This window comes from Armigeres subalbatus, chromosome 2 (assembly GCF_024139115.2).
Source record: "Armigeres subalbatus isolate Guangzhou_Male chromosome 2, GZ_Asu_2, whole genome shotgun sequence".
In the NCBI taxonomy this organism is placed as follows: domain Eukaryota; kingdom Metazoa; phylum Arthropoda; class Insecta; order Diptera; family Culicidae; genus Armigeres; species Armigeres subalbatus.
The window spans coordinates 71,139,430-71,165,329 of NC_085140.1; the positions used below are offsets into that span (position 1 = coordinate 71,139,430).

A 25,900-nucleotide genomic window follows, 5' to 3' on the forward strand; every position below is an offset into this window, starting at 1 on the left:
ATGTCGCCCTATGTCAAAAGTAAAAAATGCTTGATCTGGCAGATTCGAAAGACTTCACGATTCAAATGAGCACTTTCAAATATGTCACGAGGCGGTATTTTTCTGCAGAATATTAGTAACAATAGTTATGAAATTATATTAAAATAGCAGAAGTGTAAGAACTATGTAAAATTGTTTAGATGCGGTTAGACAATTTTCCAACATAGGCAGAGAAGCAGCTTCTTTTGCCCAGGAGAGAATGCTCCTCTCAGTACAATATCTTCTAACAAGCCAACACTAGCAAGCTGCTACTTCAGCAATTATTATCACTTCTAACGTACGGCGACGTAACCGAGACGTTCGTTGTTGGAAAATTGCGGTCAAGTACAACCCACAACACACGCTACAACAACAATAGTGCCATGAAATACACTCACTCTGACTCTATACGATTCGGGCTGACCTCCCCAAGGCGTGCACGCCGCGAACCTCCAAAAGTGCACACTATGCGAAGCAGCGGCATTTGACCCCACACATGCCCGGTACCGACGAGAAGCGACGAGTAACAAAAAAGTCAGTATCAAAAACTACCATTTGATGGGATTTCAGACCGAAATAGAAAAGTGACGCCCGGAACGGAAAAAACGGTTTCACCTTTCCATCGAATTCGCGATTCGAGATATTAATGACTTCGACCTCAGAAGCCAACCATCGGAGATGGGGTGCGGGTGGTGGTGACTGCCTGCGGTCAAAGCCAAGCAATTAGTAGCTGTCTGGTTAGGTGTGGATTGGAGCGGCTGGGGATCGCTCGCTGTCTAATCGATTATGTTCCAAGCAAATCGACATTTAAATGCCTCGTTTGCTGTGTGTGGTGAAATATGATTCGCGTTGTTTGCTCGCGAGATAGTAGTCGCTTTTATTTATGGTAGCTATAGGTGTCAAGTATCATCATCGAATAAGACGCGCTAAACGTTTAACCTGTTCGAAGGAGCAGGTAGAAGTGAGTCAATTATCCATCATTTATTGGATTAACATTTATAAGAGACCTTCTACAATTGCGTTTATGAGAACAACAGTAGTTACTGCTGCGTAGCATGATGGCCATATGTTAAATTAACTAACGACCAATTTTTTAAAGATATTATTCGAAGTATTCCGCCAGAATATGTATTTGAGAGTGCTTAAAGAAGTTCTTACAAAAGCTTTTTCTGATATTCGTACACTAGACCATTCCGTAGATCTACAAGGATTACCTCCTAAGGTTTTGTCAGGGAGTTCTCCTTGATTGCAATCCTAAGATTCTGCAGAAATCTTCCCAATATATGTCCCAAGACTTCTTCATATGTGCCCGGCAGTTTTTACAGACGTTTTTACTAGGAATTGAAGCAGATCTATCGATTTTTTCTACCCAGTCTAGGCACTTTTTCCGAGTTCATATAGAAATATTTAAAAAGGTCATCGGTCAAGAATTTTCAACTAAACCCATCGATGTGTGCTTTCAAAGATTAATTCTAAAACTTTTCATTATTTTTCTAGAAATGGCAAATCCAAAAAAATAATGTATAGAAAGATCTTTCTGAAGCTTCATGGATGATGAAAAAATGATATAGATTCTTCGGGGTTTACTTCAAGGAAACCAAAAATACCTCTAAGAACTGCATCTTTAACATCCTTCAAAAGTCGGAGAATGCTCTGGTTAGCCAAAATCCACAACGCAACCGTTGCACTCAGCTTTATCCGACTAACTGACTGACGAGTTTCGATTTCACTCGTTCACAGCATAGTCTGACTGCAGGCGTTATTCATTTTCTTCTTTCAAACGTTCATACAAAATTTGCTCAGGAGTTTAGAATATTGGTAAAAATTGATAAGATAATTATTACAAATCTAAAGAATCTCCCGTCGGATTTTTTAAAAATATTTCGTTGAATTTCTCAAGTTTGTCTTAGAAAATTTCGAAGAATTTCTCTGCCGAAGTTCTAAAGAGCTTCTCGTCAAATTCTGAAGAATTTTAGGCTTAGTTCAGAAGAATTATTCTTCAAAATTATGAAGAATTACTCGTCGAAATGCTAAAGAATTTCTTGTTGGGTGGTAGGTTATTCGGCATAACGCCGTTTGGCATAACGTTCGATTGGCATAATTGCCGTTTGGGCATAAAAGTTGTGTAATCATCGATTTCGAAGCTTATGCATAATATGTTCCATTATTTATAATTATTATCGCTTGAACATTGTAAGAGAAATACTTTGAATTGTTTTGCTCAAAGGAGCATTGTGTAAACGATATATTGAAATTGAATTTTGAACCCTATTTTTTAGTGTGCTATAAACATATACATATTAATATGAATTAGCTCGATGAAGCTGAGAGACGAGAGTAATATGAATATGAATTCAGTCCTAATTGTACCCCGAAGGAATAAAGACTAGAGATCGGTGCGTTTAATTGGTAGATTCGAAGGTCTTTTGGGTACGAATGGTCTATAATTGGTAGACTTCATGAAATTTTTATTTACTTCCTTTTCTACTTAACATTTGTTTACCTCTGGGTCAGTTTTAAGATCGTCGTTGACTAAGACTAACTACAAAAGATGAAAACTCGAATAGCAAAATTGTAAGCGTTCAAGAGTAAAAATTTTTTATTAGTTATTTCTGCAGGAATTTTAATCTTCTCTTTAAGAGCACACTTTGACGTGCGTAAGTCTAAAAAGTATACGGTTCCTCCTTCAAAGGATGCATTTTCCGAGTATATGATAAAGGAAGATACGATTCCTTTTTTCAAATAATGCGTTTGCCCGGCATAACACAAGAAAGAATATGTATGATTATTATTCTCAATATATGCATTCATTCAGTTCAAGGAAATGGAAGATGTAATTTCATTTTTCAAAAAATTCATTTACCCGGCAGAAGGCAAGAGAGGATATGATTCATTTGTTCAATTAAGGCAATTACTAGGTCTGGAAGGGAAGATAAGATCCCTTCTTTCAAAGGATGACAGATGGTTCAGTAAAAGGCGGAGGATGATATAGTTCCTTTGTTTAACTCAGGCAGGGGCTCGGTTTAAGGCAAAGGAATATATGATCCCTTCTTTGAAAGGATGCATTTGCCCGACAGAAGGCAAGAGAGGACATTTGCTTGGTTTAAGAGAAGGGAAGCTATGATATGATTCCTTCTTGCAAAGGACGTATTTGCCCGGTAGACGGCAAGGAACGATATGATTCCTTCTTTCAATTTGAGCATTTGTTCGGTTTAAGGAAAGAGAAGTGATTATACCTTCTTTCGAATGATGCATTAGCCAACCTTCTTTCAGTTCAAATATTTGCTCGGTTCAATGCAAGAAGAGGTATTGTCCCTTTTTGAAAGGGTGCATTTGCTACGTTTAAGGCAAGCAAAAATATAATACATTTTTCAAAAAAAAATCCTTTTAAAAAATTACGCATTTTTCGTTTACGTGATTCTTTACTACAAAGTATGCGTCAGTCCTGTCCAGGAAGAGAGCATATGACCTGACAGAAGGACTGGTGTTCCATAGTGATATATACCAACAGACTCAGCTTGAGAAATAGAAATGATGTATGCATGTATGAGCGTTTTGAGAGAGCGCAAAAATATGATTTCCTAAAAAAGTACTTTTCATAACGCATGAGAGACTACGGATTCCTTTCCTAATAAAAGGAAGAAATGGAAAAAATCCTAGCATAATCTCACACGAAAAACTAAACTAGCCACCAATGTCAAATTAATTTATTGCTGATTTATCTTGCTGGTAGGTGTGTCAACATTAGAATTGTTCCCGTTTTTACGGGAAGCTTCTTTATTCTTAATTTGCCACGCCGTACGAACCTGTTTAACCGAGGTTCATCTCATCCCATGTGTTCGAATAACGATATGTGAACTCTCCCTTACTCGATATTGAGGGGACCATCGAGTTAGGGAGGTATCGAGATAGGGAACACATTTATATTTGGTCGAATGCCGTTTAACCGAACAGTTAAAATTTGTTTCCTTATTAAGTGAAGATATTCGAAGTGAACAGCGAGAACTGAGAAGTGAGAAATGAGATTTTTTAAATGAGTACAGAGTAGTGAGAAGTGAGTACTGAGAAACGGAAGTGAGTATTGAGTAGTGAGATGTGTGTAGTAACATGTGAGTAGTGAAAAGTGAGAAATGAGGAGTGAGCAGAAAGTGGTGAGAAGTGAGTGAGTGAGAAGAAGGATGTGAGTAGTGAGAAAAACAGAAGCAAGGGGTGAGACGAAGAGAGGATAATTATGAGGTGAGAAGCGAGTGAGTATTGAGTAGTGAGATGTGTGTAGTAACATGTGAGAAGTGAGAAATAAAGAGTGGGCAGAAAGTGGTGAGAAGTGAATTGTGATAGTTGCGAAGTGAGAAGAAGGATGTGAGTAGTGAGAAAAACAGAAGCAAGGGGTGAGACGGAGAGAGGATAATTATGAGGTGAGAAGCGAGTGAGTATTGAGTAGTGAGATGTGTGTAGTAACATGTGAGTAGTGAGAAATAAAGAGTGGGCAGAAAGTGGTGAGAAGTGAATTGTGATAGTTGCGAAGTGAGAAGGATGTGAGTAGTGAGAAAAACAGAAGCAAGGGGTGAGAAGGAGAGAGGATAATAATGAGGTGAGAAGCGAGATGTTAAGTAGTAAGAAGTGAGTGGAGAGATATGAGACAGGAGAAGGAAGAGAGAAGAAAGAAGAGAAAAAAATAAAGAAGGAAAAAAAGAATATCGTTTTCACTTCTTGTTCCTCGGTCCTCACTTCTCACTTCTTATTATTCCCTTCTCACACCTAATTTCTCACTTTTCACTTCTCACTGCTTACTTCTTATTTCTCTTATCGCAAATTTCGCTTCCCATCTCCCTTTTCCCACTACTCACTTCTCACTTTGCACTTTTCACTATTAGTTTCTCACCCCTCACTTCGCATATCTCATTTCTCACATCTCATTTTTCACTTCTCACTTCTCACTTATAACTTCTTATATCTCACATCTGACTTCTCATTTCTCACTCATCACTTTGCACTTCTCACTTTTCCCTTCTTACTTTTCACTTCTCACTATTCCCTTCCATCTTCGTACTTGTAACTTCTTACTTCTCACCTCTCATTTTTCACTTCCCACTACTCACCTCTCACTTTTTACTTCTCATTTCTCACTTCGAATTTCTTATTTTTCACTTTTAACTTTTCATTTCTCACTATTAATTTCTCACTTCTCACTTCGCACATCTAAATTCTCACAACACACATCTCACTTCTGACTTCGCACATATCACTTCTCATTTTTCACTTCTCACATGTAACTTCTTATATCTCACTTCTGACGTCTCATTTCTCACCTATCTTATATCCCTTCTAACTTCTAATTTTTTACTTCTAACTTCTCCCTCCATACTTTTCACTTCTTAAACTCTCTTCGCACTCCAAATTTCTCACTTGTCACTTTGTATTTTTCACTTTCCATCTCTCACTTTTAATTTCTCACTTCTAACTTTTCCTCTCTCACTTCTCATATCTCACGTCTCATCTCACTTCTCATTCTTCACTTCTAACTTCTTATTTCTCATATCTTATTCTCACTTCTCGCTTATCACTTTTCACTTCTATCTTCTAACTATGTCGTGCATGTACTGTTTCTGACAACATCGAGTTAGCGAGGTGAAAATGCTCTGGAAAATTACTTCGACTTAGAGAATATCGAGTTAGAGAGATATCGACTTAGGGAGGGAAAGCAGGATGCTAGATTCAAGGGACTTTGAATTTCATCGAGTTAAAGAAAATATCGAGTTACAGAATATCGAGTTAGGGAGAGTTCACTAACAGCGATGAAAAAATTAAACACTTTTAAATAGTCGCCAGAACTTCAATTTTAGCCGGATTTTGTTCAAAATTTTAGAGAATCAACTAAACCTTATGGGTAGGTCCCTGCTTCAGCGGATTATTGGATTTCTTCTCCAGGACTGTATAACCGCACTTTGCACCTCTCATGACATTTTGTGCAATGGTGGGGCCGACTTCTTTTGATACTTTTACTAACTGTTTCATCAAATCCAGCTCGTTCTCCAGTACCTGCGGTGCTTTACGAAATTTGGCCTTAATAATGTCTTAACATTTTTCAATTCTAGCATGATTTTCAAAAGCGTTGTACCTGAGTCAAAACGAGAGACTAATTGCGCTCTCTTTTGCAAATATCTAGAGTAGTTTTTCATATGTAGCAATATTATCACCTCAGCACGCTAGACAAAGCTATTTTTTTCAGTTCTCTGCTAAAAAAATGATGTAAATGATAGAATAGCATTGTATGTAGTAATCGAAAAAGAAAGTAAATCCAAAGATGTGTTTTAATTTAATTGATGAATTGATTGAATTCCAATTGCATTTTTTTTTGCATGGTAGGTAATATAAACAAGTCTACTATGTATTTATTTTATGTGTTATACGACCAGTGTAGAATCATACTTAAATCTCCATCATCAAAGCCTCATGCGCGAGCTAACTGGATTGCAATTTTGCAGAATTGTTGGATTTTTCACGCAGAATAACATGGTTTCGGTCGGAAATATGATTTCTCTCCTGAAAGCGATTTACGTATGGATTCATTATCCATCACATTAGGCGAAGAAACTTAAATTAATGTATTTAATAAAGAAGAACACGTAAAAATAATGCAATAATGCAAAACGCGAGTCGAATCAAGAACGATTCTCTTAGCCATTAGTGGGATTAAATTCGTGCTTGATTTGAAACGTGGATAAGATTTGAAAAATTGAGTGTTTCCAAAACTGGTTGTGCCGTGTTGCCTCATGGGTGCGTTTGAGTCCATTTATTCTTATACATCCACTTGTTGAATTCTGTGATCAATTAATCAATTAGTCACGCAGACTGTTCGTTGTCCATTGATAGACAGGAAGCTGGTAAAGGTACCTTAGGTTTAAATGGTGTGTGAGAATAGAGAACACATCAATAATTCATTATTTAAAAAAAAATCCATTTTATGATTCTGATTTGAAGATAAATTTCCAATCGATTGATGAGAAAATTCGTTGAAAAATATTTGACTGTTAATCCTTAAAAACCAACATTTTTTTCGTGACACTCATTTTTCCAATTTGATAAATTCCCCTCCCCCCTTCTCCTCTCCTATCCGTACAGAATGCAAACATGTAGTCCTACGTCACAAATGGAGTGGTTTAAGTTATTGCGAACACCATATCAAAGTAAAGAAGTTGGACACCGTAAGGCACATTACACTATTCTTTCCCTTCTGAAGAAAGGCGAGAGTGCCATAAGTCACTAAAAAAATAGACGAACCTCAAACGGAGAATCTACACTGAGGCTGGCCCACGGGTCTAATGTTTCGAATGTGTTTTCGTAGTATAGATGCAGTATCTTTCCTTTTGCTTGTCGTTTATTAAACTGTCACTCACAGTATAACGTTCCCTTACCACGTCATTGCGGAGCTCTGGCGTGACAGACCTATTTTCTCGCGCGACTCATGGGACCAAAATGTCGACAAAACTAAAAAAAAAACAAATTTGAGTGGAGAGGGAGAAGCGTCTGACGAAAGAGTGGATCCCTTCGCCAGACGAAGTGGCCTTAACAGGTCGCCCCACTGATCGCCAGGGGCAGGCGATACAGAAGAGCATGGCAGGTCGGAGGAGCCGCCCATCGAGTTCAAGATGGACGGAGCTACCCTGACCAGGGTCATCACGGAAGTGATGACCAGTCACAAGGAGAGTAGAGGCTAGGAAATGGAGATGATTGCAGACGTAACGGACGTAATCATGTCCTTTCTGGACAACGGCGGGAAGTACAGCAAGGACCTTAAGAAGTCCGTGCTGACCCACTGCAACATGGTTGTAGAGGCAAAGCAGGAGTGGAAGTCTTTGCTGCAGGCAAGTAAGAAGTAGGCTGACCATACGTACCGTATGCAACGGGACAGTCCCGTCCCGTCGTAATCTAAAAAATCCTCAATTTGTCTCGTTTTTTCATTAATTCTTCCAAAGAGCTCCAAAATATTATTCAAATAAATTCTATATTTTAGACAGGAATCTAAAATCAAAAAGCATAGAAAGTGCTGTTTGTATCTTTATTAGAAAGATTTGCAGCCCTCGGTGGACATCAAAAAAATGTGAGATGTTGTGTTATTAGTTTTGCTTTTTAAATAGGGTAACGGTACCAATAGTGGAGGTATTAGTAGATCCACAAAAGATTTTTTTTAAATTGATAATTATGGAAAATTTACAGCTTTTATATCTTAGTCAAAAGAAAAACTAATAAATTTGCTAACAAAAATGAGATAGATTTCATTTAACATCAACAATTACCAAATATTGCTTGCACCACTATGGGTACACTGTTCCTTTAGTGGAGGTAAAAATTAATTTTGGTTCCCATAGTGGTGCTATCCATTGGTTTCTTATGAGACTCGCCACTATTAGTACAGTTGCACCACTATAGGTGCAAGGGAGTCAATTTTGTTAGAGAAAATGATTGTTTTCAATAGTTTTCCAAGCAAAATATTAGGATAAGTTGCATTTAACAGGATATTTAAAGCACGACGCATCAACTGAAACCATCATAAAGTGTATAAATATGATAAATTTCGTTAAAACCCCACTACCTCCACTATCGGTGCTACCTCCACTAAGGGTACGGTTACCCTAATGTTATCTCTGCCGTTTTGCGTTTTCCATTGATTGACTTTCCTTAAGGTTTTTAACAGTTAATGACAAAAGGTGCTTCTCCGGGAGATTTTTTTCTTACATAGAATGTTTTTTTTTTGTTTTTTTTTTTCTGAGGCTTTTAAATTTGGCCATTCAGTTTCACCATTCTTTCATTTCTCGCTTTACTTTTCAAAAGGACCTGAGTAACTTTTACTTCATGAATTAATTTGAGTACACTGTGATCAAAAGCTTCCATATGGGTCTGTTGATTGCAACATTCAAATTTATTTTTAAAAAAATGTCATTATTAATGTCATTAAGAATTATTCAAAGATTAATTATTCTGAATTATTCTGATTAATTCTAAATATTTCGAAATCATCCACTGTAAAAAAAAGGACATGGCATGAAAAACTAATTAATAAATAAACAGAACAAAATCGAATTCAAGGCAGTTTCAAACCGAGGGAAAATTTGGTCGGATTAAAGACTAGATTTAAGGTCCTCCCGTACTTTATAGCTAGCCTCCACATCAGGAGCTTCTCAAAAAAAAACATTGGCAGCTGATAAAAAGCTTATTACATTAGAAATATGATTCTCCAGCTGAAAAACTAGCTTATTCAGCTGCAAATTTCGCTCCCATGTGTGTGGACGGAATTTATGGGATTCCGTTATGAAAACTTAGAAATTGGGCCCGATTTAAAATACAAACCGGAGGAAATCTCCGAGAGTCTTAGCTGCAAACCAGACTATGAATTGGCCAGGTTTTTTTTTTAAATTTCGCGACGAAATTGCGTAAGTCCCGCTTTTTTGGGAGCACATGGAAACAAAATCATTGAACAAGTTTCCCGAGGTGTGAGGCTACTTTTAGCGTCATTTAAATCAATTTTGATCAAAAAGGACTGTGAATTGATTAGACTTGACATTTATTATTATGCGCCAACCATATTCATGGAAATAATTGAAATTACATTTTGTTAATGTTCTTTCCATGTTGAGATTTTTTTTCTCCACAGATTTTTTGCCACTTATATTTATGTAAAAGGGATCTGGCAAGGGAAATCAATAATCCCACCCTATTGCTTTTTTCGCATTTGTCTTTTGACATTTCTTCTTAGCCTTTTAATGCCCAAAACCGGCCTTAGGCAGGGTACTTTGACTATTGTTTGTCATTTTCAATTGTTCAGAATTGGATTTTTTTATATTGGTCTATAATAAAATCCTTATCTATGAGTAGATGAAAATAAAATTTCAAATTCTGCATTTTTTTATATATTAAAAGATGGATAATTTTCTGTTCCTTCGTGGTTTTGCCCGCGTCCCTTTGAAGAGTGAAATATTTGTAGCTTAGTAATTTTCCACATGGAGCCCTCCTTAGCCGCGCGGTGATACGCGGCTACACGGTCTACACAATTTTCGGTTTGGAAATTATCTCGACTTGTCTAGGCATAAAAGTATCATCGGGTTAGCCTCATGAATACGAATGGTGAAATGGTAACTTAGCTTAGAAACTTCGCAGTTAATAACTGTGGAAGTGCCTATAGAACACTGAGCCACGAGGCGGCAATGTCCCAGTGCAGGATGTAATGCAAATATTTCCACAACTAACTTAATACAATAGAATGTTATGGTGGTGAATGATTCACTCTATAATATTTATAATTTCTCACACGGCAAATAAAAATTAAGCCCATAAATTTTGAAATGTCCACAGCTCTTGAATTTTATCACAAAGTTTTTTGTCCCGTTTTGCAAACGCGATTGTCCCGTTTTTTCACCGAAACGATCTGGTCAGCCTAGTAAGGAGGCGGAACGAAAGATCCGCCAACTTACCGAGGAGAAAGAGTTGGCAGTGAGCCAAGCGGTGGAGGCCAGGAAAGAATCCGAGTCGAAGATTCGAGTCCTTACGGAAGAAAAGCAGCTGGCAGAAAGCCAGACTGCAGAACTCCACTGACGCGTGGCTGTTACTGAAGCAACTCCAAAGCTTAGTAAGGTCAGTATGGCAACTGAAAAAAAGTATTCAATAAAAGAACGATGAACTGTATTTTTCATATTTGATCGCCGGTTCGCTATTTGGAATTAAATTCGGTTAACATTTTTGTTATGTTGACTGGTAATTCAACCAAAATGATAACAATTGTCTGAATAATCAAGTTTGTTATTAATAAGTTATTCTGCTTTGCACTCTGTCCAGCCGACATTTATTTATATATAATGGTCATGGAATCATGGTTTGATTATAAAGTCTTCAGTAAATGCAAGAATGTAGAAAGCGCAGAGCTCTTCTCTTCTACTCCTCAAGAAAGCGTAAGGAGTAATGCCAAGAGACGACGCCGTACAATCACTCGATTCGAGTTCGAATCCCACTGAACGCCAATATTTTTCCAATGCGTAATAAAGTCGGCAGAGAAGATTTAACTATTTTGGTTCGATAAAACAGTGATGGCTGATAACTAAATTATAGCTAAATAAGTTATTTTGTGTAAATATTATGTATAACAAAATGTGTTATCAACTTGGTATCGGTGATAATTTAATTTGTTTTCATTTAGTTATTCCACGCACAAAATTCTGGTATCATTTTTCTTATGTTGACTGTTAATTCAGCCAAAATGATAACGAGTTCAGTTATCAAAATGTCCGATAATCGGATAATAGAATTTGTTATCCTTTAGTGATTCATCCCAAGTAACTTTTTAAGTTTTATTAAAGCTCTTGAAGACCAAAATTTAGTTAAGAAAATTATTTTGAGCTTTTCAGTGGAATGTCTTCACTTGTCATATGACGAGTTTATACAATCCCATTGAATTCCACCACTTAATTGTATCTTGACAGATACGTATTTCGACCTCAACAGTAAGGCCGTCTTCAGAAGACGGCCTTACTGTTGAGGTCGAAATACGTATCTGTCAACATACAATTAAGTGGTGGAATTCAATGGGATTGTATTAACTCGTCTTATGACAAGCAAAATTTAGTGTTATAGAACCAGTATAAAACCAAAATCGCAATGAAAAAACAGAACTGTGCAATAAAAATCCTATTCGACTAAATGCTGATGTCATATTAGAAATTTGGAGACAGTACTCGTCGATAGCAAATCCTTCCGCACGCGATGGCATATGAGCAAGTCAAACCACCTTCCTTTTGCCAGTGGAGATATATCGGCTTCCACACTGATATTCTTCCCTCCCCCTTCATACGGGAGCTTGGCAGAAGGAAGGTCGTGCGATATGTGCCATCACAAATATTGCCCTCCGCTCGCTTTCAAATCGACTTCTATAAAAACATTCTTCATGCCTGCCGTATCCTAACGGAACTATCAATTCTATACTTTCGCCTCTAATGCTATCATGAACATGTACGTCCAAGTTTGGAAGATGATATTAGCATTTCCATATCATTAAAACCAAAATGTTACAAGAGATCTTTGCTCGGGTTTCTAGTCCCGAGAAAACTATTCAATTGGTGAGCTGTGCATTATTTGTTGTTTCTCGACCAATCACGACTAGCAACTACGATGGGTACAGTCAATCAAGCTAAGCTAAGCTAATGATGATTTGATATATACCATTAGAGTGATTCAAATTTTGACTTTTTTCCTCCCCTGTGCTTAAACGATGGCATTTGCTATTTTAATAATCGTCCCAAATTTTCAACTAATTTCGATGTAATTTGACTGAGCACAAGCAGTTTGAAGCTTATATGAAAATTACTATGAAAACAGTAACTTTTGTGAAAAACCGTTCCCCATCATTGCCCATTAAGTTGTAAAAATGTATGAATACGTTAGCAACATGGGAAATTTAACAAGGGAAAATATCGTCGTTGTTGCTAAACGATTTGATGCTGGCAACAAAAGTTATTAAGAAAATACTGAAATGTGGGAAATTCAATTTAACACGTAAAAGAATAACATCAATATCAATAATGAGCATTTCTGTTTTCTTTATAATTTTGCTCACAAAAGTCAGATTGCTTCGCAACAACAACTGACTGTCAGCTTAGGATCTATTCTATGATAGCGATGTGTTTAATATATTAAAATAGATTCTGGGCTACTTCACGAAACGGTTCTTTACATAAGTGGCAATTCTCATAGTAATTTTCATATAACCTTCAAATGGCACGTGCACAATCAAATTACATCCAAATCAGCTAAAAATTTGGGAGGACTATTAAAATAGCAAAAACAATCGTTTAAGCACAGGGGAGCGAAAAAGTCAAAATTTGAATCACTCTAATATACCATCATGTAACGGCCAAGTTCTAAACTAACCAATAATGCCTCATGTCAAAGCACACGCCTCCTCGGTGTTGAACTTAATCTGTAGATAACAAAAAAAAACATTAATAAAGATTAAAAAAAAGCACACGCCTCCCTGTTTAACATTATTGAAAAGATGCAGTTCAAAATGGGTAGGATTTTCAGATATAAGTAAAATAAGCATGAAAAATCACTGTTTTTGCACTCTTATTTACAAAAACCCCTCCCCGCGAGTTACCCACGCACCAATGTCCAAGCGTAGATAAGATGATCAAATTATTTTTCGAAACAGCCCAAAAAATCTGAAATTGGCCATACAATAAAAAAGTTAAAGCTATTTCAATTTAGGGTCCATATGACCCCAGAGCGCAGACAAAAGGTTAATAGGAGTTGGGTTGTGACACGAGAAACATGCGCTTGGAACAAAGGTTTCTCCATAACATTCGTCTAATCTCAAATTAGCAGAAAAAAAGAGAAACAGCTGGCCAGGCCAAAACCAAGAAATAGCTGAAGAACGTGCTGACAATAATCTTTTTATCAGCCAAACCAACTGTTGTCAGCCCACCCAGAAAGGAGTAGAAACATTTGAAAAAGGCTTAATTAACGTAGGAATAATGAAAAATTATTCCATTTTTGGGTTTTCTTTTGTATTTCTTTCAGGATTTATAAAGTGAAATACACACCGAAGCATCTGATAGTACTCGCCTTATAATAAGAGTCAGATTCCATAATCTACCAGAAGGCTTCATAAATCATTCTCACACTGTTCAATTCAACTTTAAATTCCAATGGCGGTAATCCATTCTTACTATGAACGACCTGATAATTTATTGCACTCCCCGCAATTGAATAATATCTGGGCCATGAAATAAAGATCAGTCAATAAAATAAAGATTAATGAATTGCCTTCACCTTTATGAGACTAAGCATACATACATAATTACGAACAGTCATCAAACCTACACCGCAATTAGATTATAATTCGATAAATGCTAATCATCTCTTCTTTCCTTCTTTGCAGTTACCAAGGATACTCAGAATAGCGATAGTGTTATGCATCATCGTTGCAATCTTCTCACAGACCACCGATAGTGCTCAAAGTAAGTACACGTGCCACAATACTCTGCTGTGCGAGCGGCCACGATCGATGGTGGTGGCGGTTGACGGTTGACATTTTCCCATCCGATCCGTAGTGATTAAGCAAATCGCCAGTACCGGTCGTATAAAATACCATAGCTAGGGATATAAATATGGCAGATTTACGACCCGTTCCAGTCTATAAAGTCGATTAACTACCTTTCAAGGTGACCTCAACACGATTGCACTCGTGAATGTAGCCGTGATTTATGCCATCCATCGATCTTGCAGCCGTAGATCTCGCATTTGTGGGAAATCTGACTAATGTTTCCTGCTGATCAGCATAATCGATGTAGATCAGCTGATTTTACTCTTTTATGAAAAACTCTAATTTATTGATCCGTTCCCTCAGCAAAACGCAGAATACGGCGACCCACTAGTCTGAAGTCGACAGCCGCCAAACAGGCCGTAGAAGATAATCAAATTCCAGTGAAGAAGGTTGCTCAAGATCGGTCCGATCAAACGCCGTCCTCAGCCACAAACCGATTTCGGGTGCGTTCGAAAACGCGAGGTACAGCGCTAGCGGCTGGTGCTGCAGCCGGCGGAGCTGCTGCCGTCGTTGCCGGAGCATCCACCAATTCGGTGATCACCAAGAAGGTGCAGGATAAGGATGGGTACAAGGTAAATATGATACATCTACTTCGTATTATTCCACTTACAATGTCCATCTTTTTGCTATCTGTAGATCGTGTGCTACTACACCAACTGGTCCCAGTACCGTACCAAGCTCGGTAAATTCGTCCCGGAGGACATCCCAGCCGATCTCTGTACGCACATCATTTTTGCCTTCGGCTGGTTGAAGAAGGGTAAGCTGAGTTCATTTGAGAGCAACGATGAAACTAAAGACGGCAAAACCGGACTGTACGATCGGATGATGACCCTAAAGAAGGCCAACCCGAAATTGAAGGTCCTGCTGGCCATCGGTGGTTGGTCGTTCGGAACGCAAAAATTCAAGGAAATGTCCGCCACCCGGTATGCGCGACAGACCTTCATCTACTCGGCCATTCCGTTCCTGCGGCAGCGTAATTTCGACGGTTTGGATATGGATTGGGAATACCCGAAGGGTTCGGATGACAAGAAGAACTTCGTACTGCTGTTGAAGGAACTGCGAGAAGCTTTCGAAGCAGAATCTCAGGAAATTCGTCAACAAAGACTGCTGTTGACCGCTGCCGTTCCTGTTGGTCCCGATAACGTACGCGGAGGATACGATGTTCCAGCTGTGGCGAGCTATCTGGACTTCATCAACCTGATGGCGTACGATTTCCACGGAAAATGGGAACGAGAAACGGGACACAATGCTCCACTGTATGCTCCATCTTCGGACTCTGAGTGGCGCAAACAATTATCGGTGGACTATGCTGCAAACTTGTGGGTCAAAATGGGAGCTCCCAAGGATAAATTGGTCATCGGTATGCCAACTTATGGTCGTTCCTTTACACTGTCTAACACGGATCGATACAAGGTCAACTCGCCGGCAAGCGGTGGTGGCAAAGCTGGAGAATACACTAAAGAGTCTGGATTCTTGGCTTACTACGAAATTTGCGAACAGTTGTTGAACGGTGCCGCCTATGTTTGGGATGATGAGATGAAGGTCCCGTACATGGTCGATGGTGATCAGTGGGTTGGATTCGATGACGAACGATCGATCCGTAACAAGATGACCTGGATCAAGACGGGCGGATATGCCGGCGCTATGGTGTGGACCGTGGATATGGACGACTTCAGTGGTACCGTTTGCGGCGGAAACGTGAAGTACCCGTTGATTGGTGCTATGCGCGAAGAACTGCGCGGTGTCAGCCGAGGAAAGGATGCCAAGGACGTGAACTGGTCTGAGGTGGCCGCAACTATTCAAGAAAAGGTGATTTCGGAGAATGGGGGAGGATGATTGTGGGATCTACTGAACTTATGATATTTGTTTACAGGAGGAAGAGAAACCCGCTCCGATCAAGATTTCTGTTTCTGAGGTGCTCAGCAAGGTTCAAAAGCCACAGAAGAAAATCATCAAACAAGGATTGGCTACCATTGAGAAGAATTGTACAATTGAATTTAAAATATTAGAAACTTTTTTAATTCGGTTTTATATTTTCAGCTCGGCCCGGACAAGTCTTCTGCTATCTGACAAGTTGGTCTGCTAAGCGCCCGGGTGCCGGAAAGTTCGAACCTAAGGATATCGATTCCAATCTTTGCACGCACGTTGTTTACGCCTTCGCCACGCTGAAGGACCACAAGCTGACCGAAGCCAACGAAAATGATCCAGATATGTATGACGAAGTTATTGCTTTACGCGAAAAGAACCCCGATCTGCAGATTCTGCTGGCAATTGGAGGGTGGGCCTTTGGATCTACTCCGTTCAAAGAGTTGACATCGAATGTGTTCCGTATGAATCAGTTTGTGTATGAAGCGATTGAATTCCTCCGCGAGTATCAATTCAATGGTTTGGATGTTGACTGGGAATATCCACGTGGAGCGGATGATCGTAAGGCCTATGTTGATTTGTTGCGTGAGCTACGTATTGCTTTCGAGGGTGAAGCCAAAACCGCTGGACTACCTCGGCTGTTGTTGACGGCCGCCGTACCTGCCTCATTCGAAGCAATTGCTGCTGGATACGATGTACCGGAGATTTCCAAATATCTTGACTTCATCAACGTTATGACCTACGACTTCCATGGACAATGGGAACGCCAAGTTGGACACAATTCCCCGCTCTATCCATTGGATACTGCCTCCGCATACCAGAAGAAATTGACCGTCGACTTCAGTGCACGTGAATGGGTTAAACAAGGAGCACCAAAGGAGAAACTATTGATCGGTATGCCCACTTATGGACGTTCGTTCACTTTGGTTAACCAAACACAGTTTGACATTGGAGCTCCAGCATCCGGAGGTGGTTTGCCTGGAAAGTTTACCAACGAGGCTGGTTTCCTGAGCTATTATGAAATATGTGCCTTCCTTGGGGTGGACAACACCACGCTGGTATGGGATTCTGAACAACAAGTGCCATTTGCCTACCGCAAGGATCAGTGGGTTGGATTTGACGACGAGCGATCCCTCAAAACAAAGGTTTGAATTGAAGATGACAGGCATGAAATAAGATCTATATGACAGTTTTTTGCCGTTTACAGATGGAATGGTTGAAAGATATGGGTTTCGGTGGTATCATGGTTTGGTCTGTCGATATGGATGACTTTTCGGGTCGTTGCGGAGCTGGCAAGTTCCCCTTATTGAACATACTGAATGAAGAGCTGAAGGACTACAAAGTCCAACTGGAATACGACGGACCATACGAATCGTACGGACCACGTGGAGCCTACACCACCAAGGATCGTAAGTTATTACGGATCGTTTTATTTTTATTAAATGTAAACCATCAGCTTTTATTCTGAGCACATTTTATTTTTTGCAGCTAACGAAGTTGTCTGCGCTGAAGAGGACGGCCATATTAGCTACCATCCGGACAAGAGCGATTGTACTCACTACTTCATGTGCGAAGGAGAGCGCAAACATCACATGCCCTGCCCAGCTAACTTGGTCTTCAACCCGAACGAGAACGTCTGCGATTGGCCAGAAAATGTAGAGGGCTGCAACCAGCACACGCAGTCACCTCCTGCGGCCTAATTTGAATCGAAAGGTTCACAGCATAATCGCGATTAACACAAACACTTCCCATTCCCTTCAGCTCGCACCCTACTTCTTTAGATTTAGCATTAGAGGATAATTATGATGAATTCATTATTGCCAAGCTAGAAAGAGCCACGAAAACAAGATTATGTAACAGAGAATACTCTTCATGATGGATTAATCTTCAGGACTCCGCCTAAGAAATACTAATCGATCGATGAACTGTTGTAAATATCTTCATGTATCGCTTAATAATCGACAAGTACCGAAAAAACTGCCAACCAGACAATATATCTATAACTGCCATTAAATTTGCTCACTATCGTACCGAATTACACAATGGAGATAAATTTATTTATGAACACATTTCATTTAAAATCACAAAAACTGATACCTTTTATGAGAAACATTATGTGTAGTACCCTTCTTATACCCACCCCTTTCTATAACTATTTTCATTATGGAATACTATTTATATGAAAACTTTATGCAAGCAAACCCCCTAAGTTTAAGATTTTTCTTTAGAAGTTAGAACGAGTAACAGAACTAAGCAAACAATCAACACAAATGATGAAGAAATTTCTTCATCAAAAACAAAAACAGAAACTAGCACACAAACACTGAAATGCTATCTTATTTTTTGAAACTAGGTAGACCTTCTACACTGCTAAACCCATAAATCTAACTATTTAACCTAAAACACCTTCGAACCATCGATCGGACCCCTATTCTTGACATATAAATTGGCAACTCTGTGTAAATGTGTTTTGAGTAGATGTATAAAATCTGTGATAATTAAGTGTATATACAAAAATACAACGAAATGGAGCGAAACACACCAAGCCAACCAACCAACCATCTATGCATGTGTGCGCTCCCAACTCTACAAAAACAGCTCCGATAAAACAGATATCCTTCTTCCCTGAATTAAGTGAATAAAACAAACAGAAGCTAGAATCGAACAGAAGGAAGATGAATGAGCTGCTCGTTTTCTATTTGTAAGAAAATGAACGCCGTAGTGAGATCGGCAGGCAGTAGTGCCGCTAGCAGTTGCATTAGATCTTCCCCGCCGAAACCGGTGGACAGATTAAGTTGTTTTGTTTAAATGTTGTTCGAAAAAATATTGCACCATAAAAACACCTACGAGGAAAAAAAGAGTATAGGAAAACAAATAGCGTCGAACAGAGCAAATGCGAATTGAATGCAGCTAGGAGAACGAACGCTAATAATACGTATACAAAACAAACGAAAAACAGAGAAAACGTTGACTAAGTGTAAAATATATTGTATGTAATGTACGAGACAATTTAGAATTATTTTTAAATAAAGAATTATTTAAATTCAAACCAGGGTGATGTTTTAATAAATCTATTATCAAACAGTTTTAAAATCACGAAAATTTGCAATTTATTAACCATTTTGCAGTCTTCGCATTGTGGCATACGAATGCTTATTAATATCATAAAACTGTAGACGTGATAGCAGAGCTCTTGGCTGCGAAACAAATGCATCTAATCTAAACGGCCGTGTAAAAAAAATCTGTGTAAAAACAGAATCGGTTGTAGTGGGAACTCAGAGCTCATCGGCCGAAATTTCGGGAATGTCCTATACGGACTTGATATAGTGCGCATTGAGCAGCACACGGTCGCACACAACGCACCACGCGTCAGGGAATCAGAATTCTGGTATGTAAAGTGCATGGAGACGCGTAGTATATTGTAGGTTAGTTCCACTAGGGCGTTTTGCCTCGCCAAAATGTTAGATGTTTCATCAATATGTGGATAATTTCGGTTTTTCCTACCTTCTTGGGATCTTTTCCCCTACGTGCAACTTTTTTATAATAGTTAAGCCAGAGCCCACCCCACCACATCCTAGGCAAGAAGACGAGGAGCTCAGTGAGCAACGCGGATCGATCAGATGGAAGACGATTTGCGGACCCTACGTTGTAGCGTAGCGGTATTCCGAATTAAGTTTAATGTTTTACGTTTATATATTCCTATAAGAAAATAAATATTAAATTCATCAAAAGTAGGGAACCAACAGTAGAATAATCTCACAAGCTCGCATGCAATAAATGAACCCAAGTCACTTCCTGCAAGAAAGTTCACCGCCAGAATTTATCGTTCACTCACTTGGCGCGCTGAGTTATGATCTCGCGAAACATGCGCTTGGAACCGTTGGGATTGAGTAAGATCTCCCATCAGGACCACTTGTCGTTAGATTCAAGATTTTTTTATGTACAGGTTATCCGACTTCGTCAGTAGATGGGAATAACCAGCGCGGGGGGGAACACACATTTTCAGTGCAAAACGTAAACAAACGAGCATAAATTCCATTCAAAAATCCAAGATGGCTGAGTTGGGGATATTGACAAGTCGGATAACCTGTATACATAAAAAATCTTGGTTAGATTATTAATAAAAGAAATCGGAGTAGGAATTGAACTGAGTTAGCTAGATGCCAAATGTTGAAGAGGGAAAAGGACAAAACCACTGATCAACTCAAAGGGTAATCGAGAACCGATTACTGAAAAGATCGTCTCTCGAATTTCGGGACGAATGCCTAATCTAAAATTGCGACCTATCTGAGGAATCTCAAGTTCGGTCTCGTCCACTTTGATCTGACCCGTGGAAGAGGCAGGAGTGTGAAGTTTCTTCTATTAGTTTCGCGGTATGTTTCCGAGGCAGTGCAAAAGCTAGGGCATTAAAAAAGCCATCTGTGCGGTATTGTGCGTGATATGACATAGAAAAAAAAGCCGATCGTTGGCCTTTTTTTCGACAGTTTTGTTGCTGCCCCAGCCTGCCTCCCGCTTGCCACACCGCGCCCATTACGCCTTTGCCACACTTCTGACCCTACGTTCCAGCTTCGAAGGATCCCTAACTGCCGGTCGGAGTTAGAAGGGAGCGCCGTTCTATCGCACTCTGGAAGAGCGATTTTCCCGCCCACAAGGAAAATTCATAGTACCGACGACGGTACCTTTTTGATTTGGACCATCGAGCCATTCATTCGGTGCACCTTTGTTCATTGGGTGAACAGGCGTCGCAAACGCGACGCGAAGAAGGGGTAAAGCCGATCAAGTAGAAGTCGATAGCAAGGCACAACAACTGTAAGTAAGCGCTACAATTGTATCAGGTTAGTGAAGCTTTGGGGAAAGTGTTTTTTTTTTTAAGATAGTTGGAAGCTAGAAAAATCCGCATAGCTAGGAAATAGTAAAGGGAGGAAGAAGAATAAATGGAAAGTATGTAGAGAGAAGTGGGTACCCGAATAGAAATAATTTGTGAATAAATGTTATGCTAAAGTTTTGCGTTTCTCTAGATTTAGTTTTTGTAAATTGAGCCTATGAAGTCTTATATTGAGTGCACTGTTTGTTAGATGGTTGTCACGTTTCGTTCGTTTTGTTGATTTAGTTTGTTGTATCGTTGTTGTACAATACTCCAGGTAATTAGGTTCTTTATTACGTTTTGAGTTGGTCCGCAGGTTGCGACACGAGTACCTGGAAACATTTGGCATCTGCCATTCGCGGTAATTTGATAAACTGAACTCACCCTGAGATTTGAGTTTGCCGGGCACGAAAACGACAAGTGGTCCTCTCCGGAGGTGGCGCATAAGCCATTTCTTCTTAAATCATTTAAACGCCCCCTAGTTAGGTAGCCTCGCCAGGCCAGGCTACAATGTGGTTAAATGGGCGTATGGTTGGCGATGTGGAGCCATGGACCGAAAGAAGAACACTTTGGCAGTCTGTGTAAATAAATAAGGCTTGCAACATATTATAAATTTAAGATATTTTGTTTATTTCTATATTTTATGACATTCTAGTAATTAAACACCAACAAAACAAGGAACATATATTTGTGGTAAAATTGATTTCAATGCTGTACACGCCATTGAAATTATTTGACCTTATGACAGGTTGACTTATTTTCATATTTGAACTCAATTCAACACATACTTTGTAAAATGCGTTCAATGCGGGGATTTACCACTGCGAGTGCTTTCCGCGAAGTTTTCCAATTTTTTTCATTTTCTCCGTAATATCGGCAATAGCGATGTTTCCAGTGATGAACTTAACAATACAGTCGCCTCTCCACATCTCGAGATAAGGAGAGATCGAGGAATGGAAGGAAAGTTGAAATGGGTACTAGATCGAAAAAAAACGAACAGTGGGTAATGTCTGTGACATAGCCGCTAAGTGGACGTAGGACTTGACTTGACCATGCCTTTAAGATACATAATATGTCCAAATTTCTCACATCAACTATTTTAGATAAATAATCGGCGTTGCATACCATTCCTTGGCAAAATCTTCTCATCAAACCAACACAGAAATCAAATCTACCTCGAACAAGAATCATCAAAAAAATTCAGAAAGTATCTGTCTGGTCACGAAATATTAGCCTCGATAGTGGCAACCTTCCCACTGAAGGACTGCCTGAATTAAACCACAAGTTGGCTCAACAGGGGATGTAGACTGTATCTCACTGTTAGTTTTGACGCTATTTATGAAAATCACGCATAAAATTTTATCTCTAGAATATTGGATTTGGCACCCAAGTACAATTTCTATCCCGAAGGGTATTGGAAGCATTGATATTGATCTCTATTATTGGCTCTCTGAAGAACCGTTTGTTTTTTGGACATACATGCTGCATCATGTGGCTTTTCTTCAGCCTGTCTCGGCTCAGCACCGATGCCGGCCGGTCTCGGCTCGACTCTGCTGCTGCTGCCGGTATCTGCTCAGCATTGCTGCTTTGTCAGGTCTGTAGGGTGGACTGCTGATGTACTGGCTAGGTTTCGGCTGATGATGGTCGCTTCGATGGTGTCGAACCGAAAAAGCGGTCGGTGCAGACTTCATTCCCTGCTAAAAGGTGTGAGTGCTGTTCAATCGATGATGCGGTTGCTTCGCTTGTCCCGGTCAGAATGAAAGGAAAAAATCGCGTTGCGCTATTTTATGGCTTCTCGGCAGACCCAGCGGCTGCTCATTCGCTGGTGTCTGCACCAATCAGAACGTGGTAATGGAATGATGCAAGAATTATGCGGTACCCATATTTATAGGTTCCCTTGATCTCAATGTTTTCCATTGAAAACAGTTTCATGCCTATTGAAACAAGTTTTTCGGGTCTCATCAAGCATAGACATGGAAGGCATACTTGAAATCTGTCGATTGAGGGGCTTACCGCAGAAATTCGTCCACTGAGACGAACGCTATTAACGTTAAAAATCTTTCAACACAGCGTAACGCGGTCGATTTGAATATTCTGAATTGACACCCGGTATAGTAAAGAGAGACGTAAGTCCTACGTCAAAAGCTCGCTGCTATGGATTGCTATCCCATTGAATTCCACCACTTAATTGTATCTTGACAGATACGTATTTCGACCTCAAAAGTAAGGCCGTCTTCAGTGTCTCGTACTTGACTCGACTTGTATTTGTATTTTTTGAGTTTTTGGTTTGGAAATAATTGATTTTTCAAAAAACAAACACTTTATTGATTTTCGTTCGACCGATAAATGTCTTCAATAATGTGTAGCAATGCAGCATCGCCTTTTCGCATTATTAGGACCGATGCCCACGTAGCGTTATTTCAAAAGCATCCCCAAACGTTCTCAATCGGATTGAGATCCGGGCTGTATGCACGACACTCCAACACTTTAAAAACTCTTTAGTCGATTTGGAGGCATGACAGGTAGCATTATCTTGTTGGAAAATCATGTTTTCATCCATTACATTTTCGGAAAACGGAATGAGAACTTCTTCCAAAAGCTGTCAATACATATCTGAATTCATCCGCGTCGAAATGAAACAGACAGGTGTCAAGGTGCCAAGCTAATACCGGCCCAGATCATTACCGTTCCTCCACCAAAGTTTCGTTTTTTTTTTCTTGGTCACTCTTGCTTTTTATCGCGCCAGCGACTACTGAAACTTTCTGCTTCATCAAGGTTAAACTTAGGCTGACCATACGTACGGTATTTAACAGGACAGTCCCGTTTTTTAGACCTTATTGGGCTGTCCCGTCGTAATCTGAAAAATCCTTAATTTGTCCCGTTTTTTATTGAATCGTCCAAAGAGCTTCAAATATTATTTAAACAAACTCAATATTTTAGGCAGGAATCTAAAACCAAATACAAGAAAAGTGGAGGAAACCCGTCAAAAAAGTTTGAGATGTTATGTTATTTGTGTTGCTTTTAAATGAATGCTTTCTATGTCGTTCTGGATTTTGCCTGGATCGACTTCTCTAAAGGTTTTTATCAGTTAATGACAACAGGTGACAACGGGGGATTTTTTTTATACACTTTCATTTCCATGACTTTTTTCTGCTTATTCCATCATTAGTGGATTGAACGGAACCGGTAACTTGCTAGGCAAGTATATCCTGAAAATCAGGTCTTGCCTCAACGCTAATAAAATGAAGCGCAGGGACAGACATTTTATTTTCCAGATAAGGTTCATTTTCGATTTTTATTCTTGCGAAGTAGGTAGGGTATCTGTTCCGTTATTAATAACATGCTCCTATATCAATAACATTTGTAAAACAGGCTGTTTCGGCTCAAATTGTGTCGTATTTTGTTGTTATCCCCTAATTCTATTTTATTCAAATTTGCATTACCACATATTTTTCAATCGTTTGATTCTTTTCGAAACATTAATAATCATTCAAAGTATTTCTGAATAATTCTGAATATTTCGAAATCATCCACTGTAAAAACGACGACACTAAAAAATAGTTTATAAACCAGCTAAACAAAATAAAATTAAGGAAAACTGAGGAAAAATTTAATTTTAGTTTACAGATCAGGAGCTTGTCTGAAATTTCGCTTTCATATATGTATGCGGGTCTATGGGATTTCGTTGTAGAAAATTAGAATTTCGGCCCGATTTTAAATATAATCCGGCCGAAATCTCTGAGAGTCCGAGCTGTAAACCAGCCTACAAATTAGTCAGGATTTATTTTATTGTATGAGTCCCGCCTTTTTGGAAGCAATTGATAACACAAACCATATTTATGGAAACAGTTCTTTTCTTGTTTAAATTCTTGTTATTCTTATCGGGAAATCAATAATCCAACCCTATTGCTCTTTTCAAATTTGTCTTATGAAATTTGTTTATTTTTTTTTCTTCAGAGTGTACTTTGACTTTTTTTTGTTGTTATTTTCAATTGTTCAGGATTGGAACAGTTTCTGATATTGATCAGTAATAAAAACCTTAATGCATGTTTAAGAGTTAATTAAAATAAAATTTTAAATACCACTTTTTTGATATTTTGAAAAATGCGTAATTTTTTGTTCTTTCGTGTTTTTGTCCACGCCCTTTTGAAGAATGAAATATGTGTAGGCAGAGCCGTAGCGTGGTCTCCTAGCGCCCTTGGCGAAACCTTTACTGGGCGCCCCTTATTTTCTTGCAGATGCTCAAAACAAAAACTGCAATAAAAGCGCGGAGATTTAAAATCAATTATTCTCGTGGTATACCTAATTATTTGTTTATGAATTCCTTAAGCCTCTATAACCTTCATATGTTACATTTTTGAGATAGGAAGTAAGGTTTACTAAAAATCATAAAATGCCTAGAAATCCATAGAAATTTTCCTGAATTTTTTAATTCAATGAACGTAATATCTACTTGATCCAGTAGTGCGCGGATTCTCGAATATTTCAAATATACTTGTTGTGTATCTAGCTAGGCCAATAAAATGTGCAGGTCGGTGATTGGAGCGCTATCGGAGCTGGACGAACAAAAAAACCTACTTTGAAGTGGATTGGGTGACCTTCAGAATTGCCATATTGATAAAAAAATCAACTCTGGAGTGAATTGGGAAAACCCAAGTCTGGAGTGGGTTGGCCAGAATAGTCTTCAGTATGTCGGTAGTTTAGTGGGATTGTTGGAATTGCTTGGTCTAATGAAATTCAACTTTGAAGTAAGTAAGTCGCCATCATTATTAGAATCTCTTGATGCAGGTTATTGTATTCTGTATGCTGTAAGATGATTGACGTCATCCTCATAAGAAAATTTACTTTACTTGCCATAAGATGAGTTCGTACAATTCCAATTAATTCCACCACTTGATCCACTTGATGAGATCAGAAATCAATGAAATTGTACGTACTCGCCTTAACTCGTTTAAAGCTTATCTAGTTAGTTAATATATAATCCAGAGAAAAAATCAAGCTCACATTATCAATGCTCATCGAATATTCAGCATCTTCGCTTTGTCTTTTCACCATTGAACTCA

General features: G+C 38.9%; 1 protein-coding gene across 5 annotated transcripts in view; it reads left to right on the plus strand.

Moving 5' to 3' along the window:
• The window catches only part of LOC134208981 (probable chitinase 10), a 232,828-nt gene extending 213,806 nt beyond the window's left edge, over window positions 1-19,022 (plus strand). For all 5 annotated transcript variants that reach the window (XM_062684954.1, XM_062684957.1, XM_062684956.1 and 2 more), the window contains exons 3-9: window positions 13,943-14,021; window positions 14,411-14,679; window positions 14,744-15,916; window positions 15,981-16,092; window positions 16,148-17,118; window positions 17,181-17,382; window positions 17,462-19,022. In XM_062684954.1, coding sequence (XP_062540938.1) covers window positions 13,943-14,021; window positions 14,411-14,679; window positions 14,744-15,916; window positions 15,981-16,092; window positions 16,148-17,118; window positions 17,181-17,382; window positions 17,462-17,673 — 3,018 coding nt within the window. In that variant the 3' untranslated portion in view covers window positions 17,674-19,022. The remainder of the gene's footprint in view (window positions 1-13,942; window positions 14,022-14,410; window positions 14,680-14,743; window positions 15,917-15,980; window positions 16,093-16,147; window positions 17,119-17,180; window positions 17,383-17,461) is intronic.
• Window positions 19,023-25,900: the final 6,878 nt, after the last annotated feature.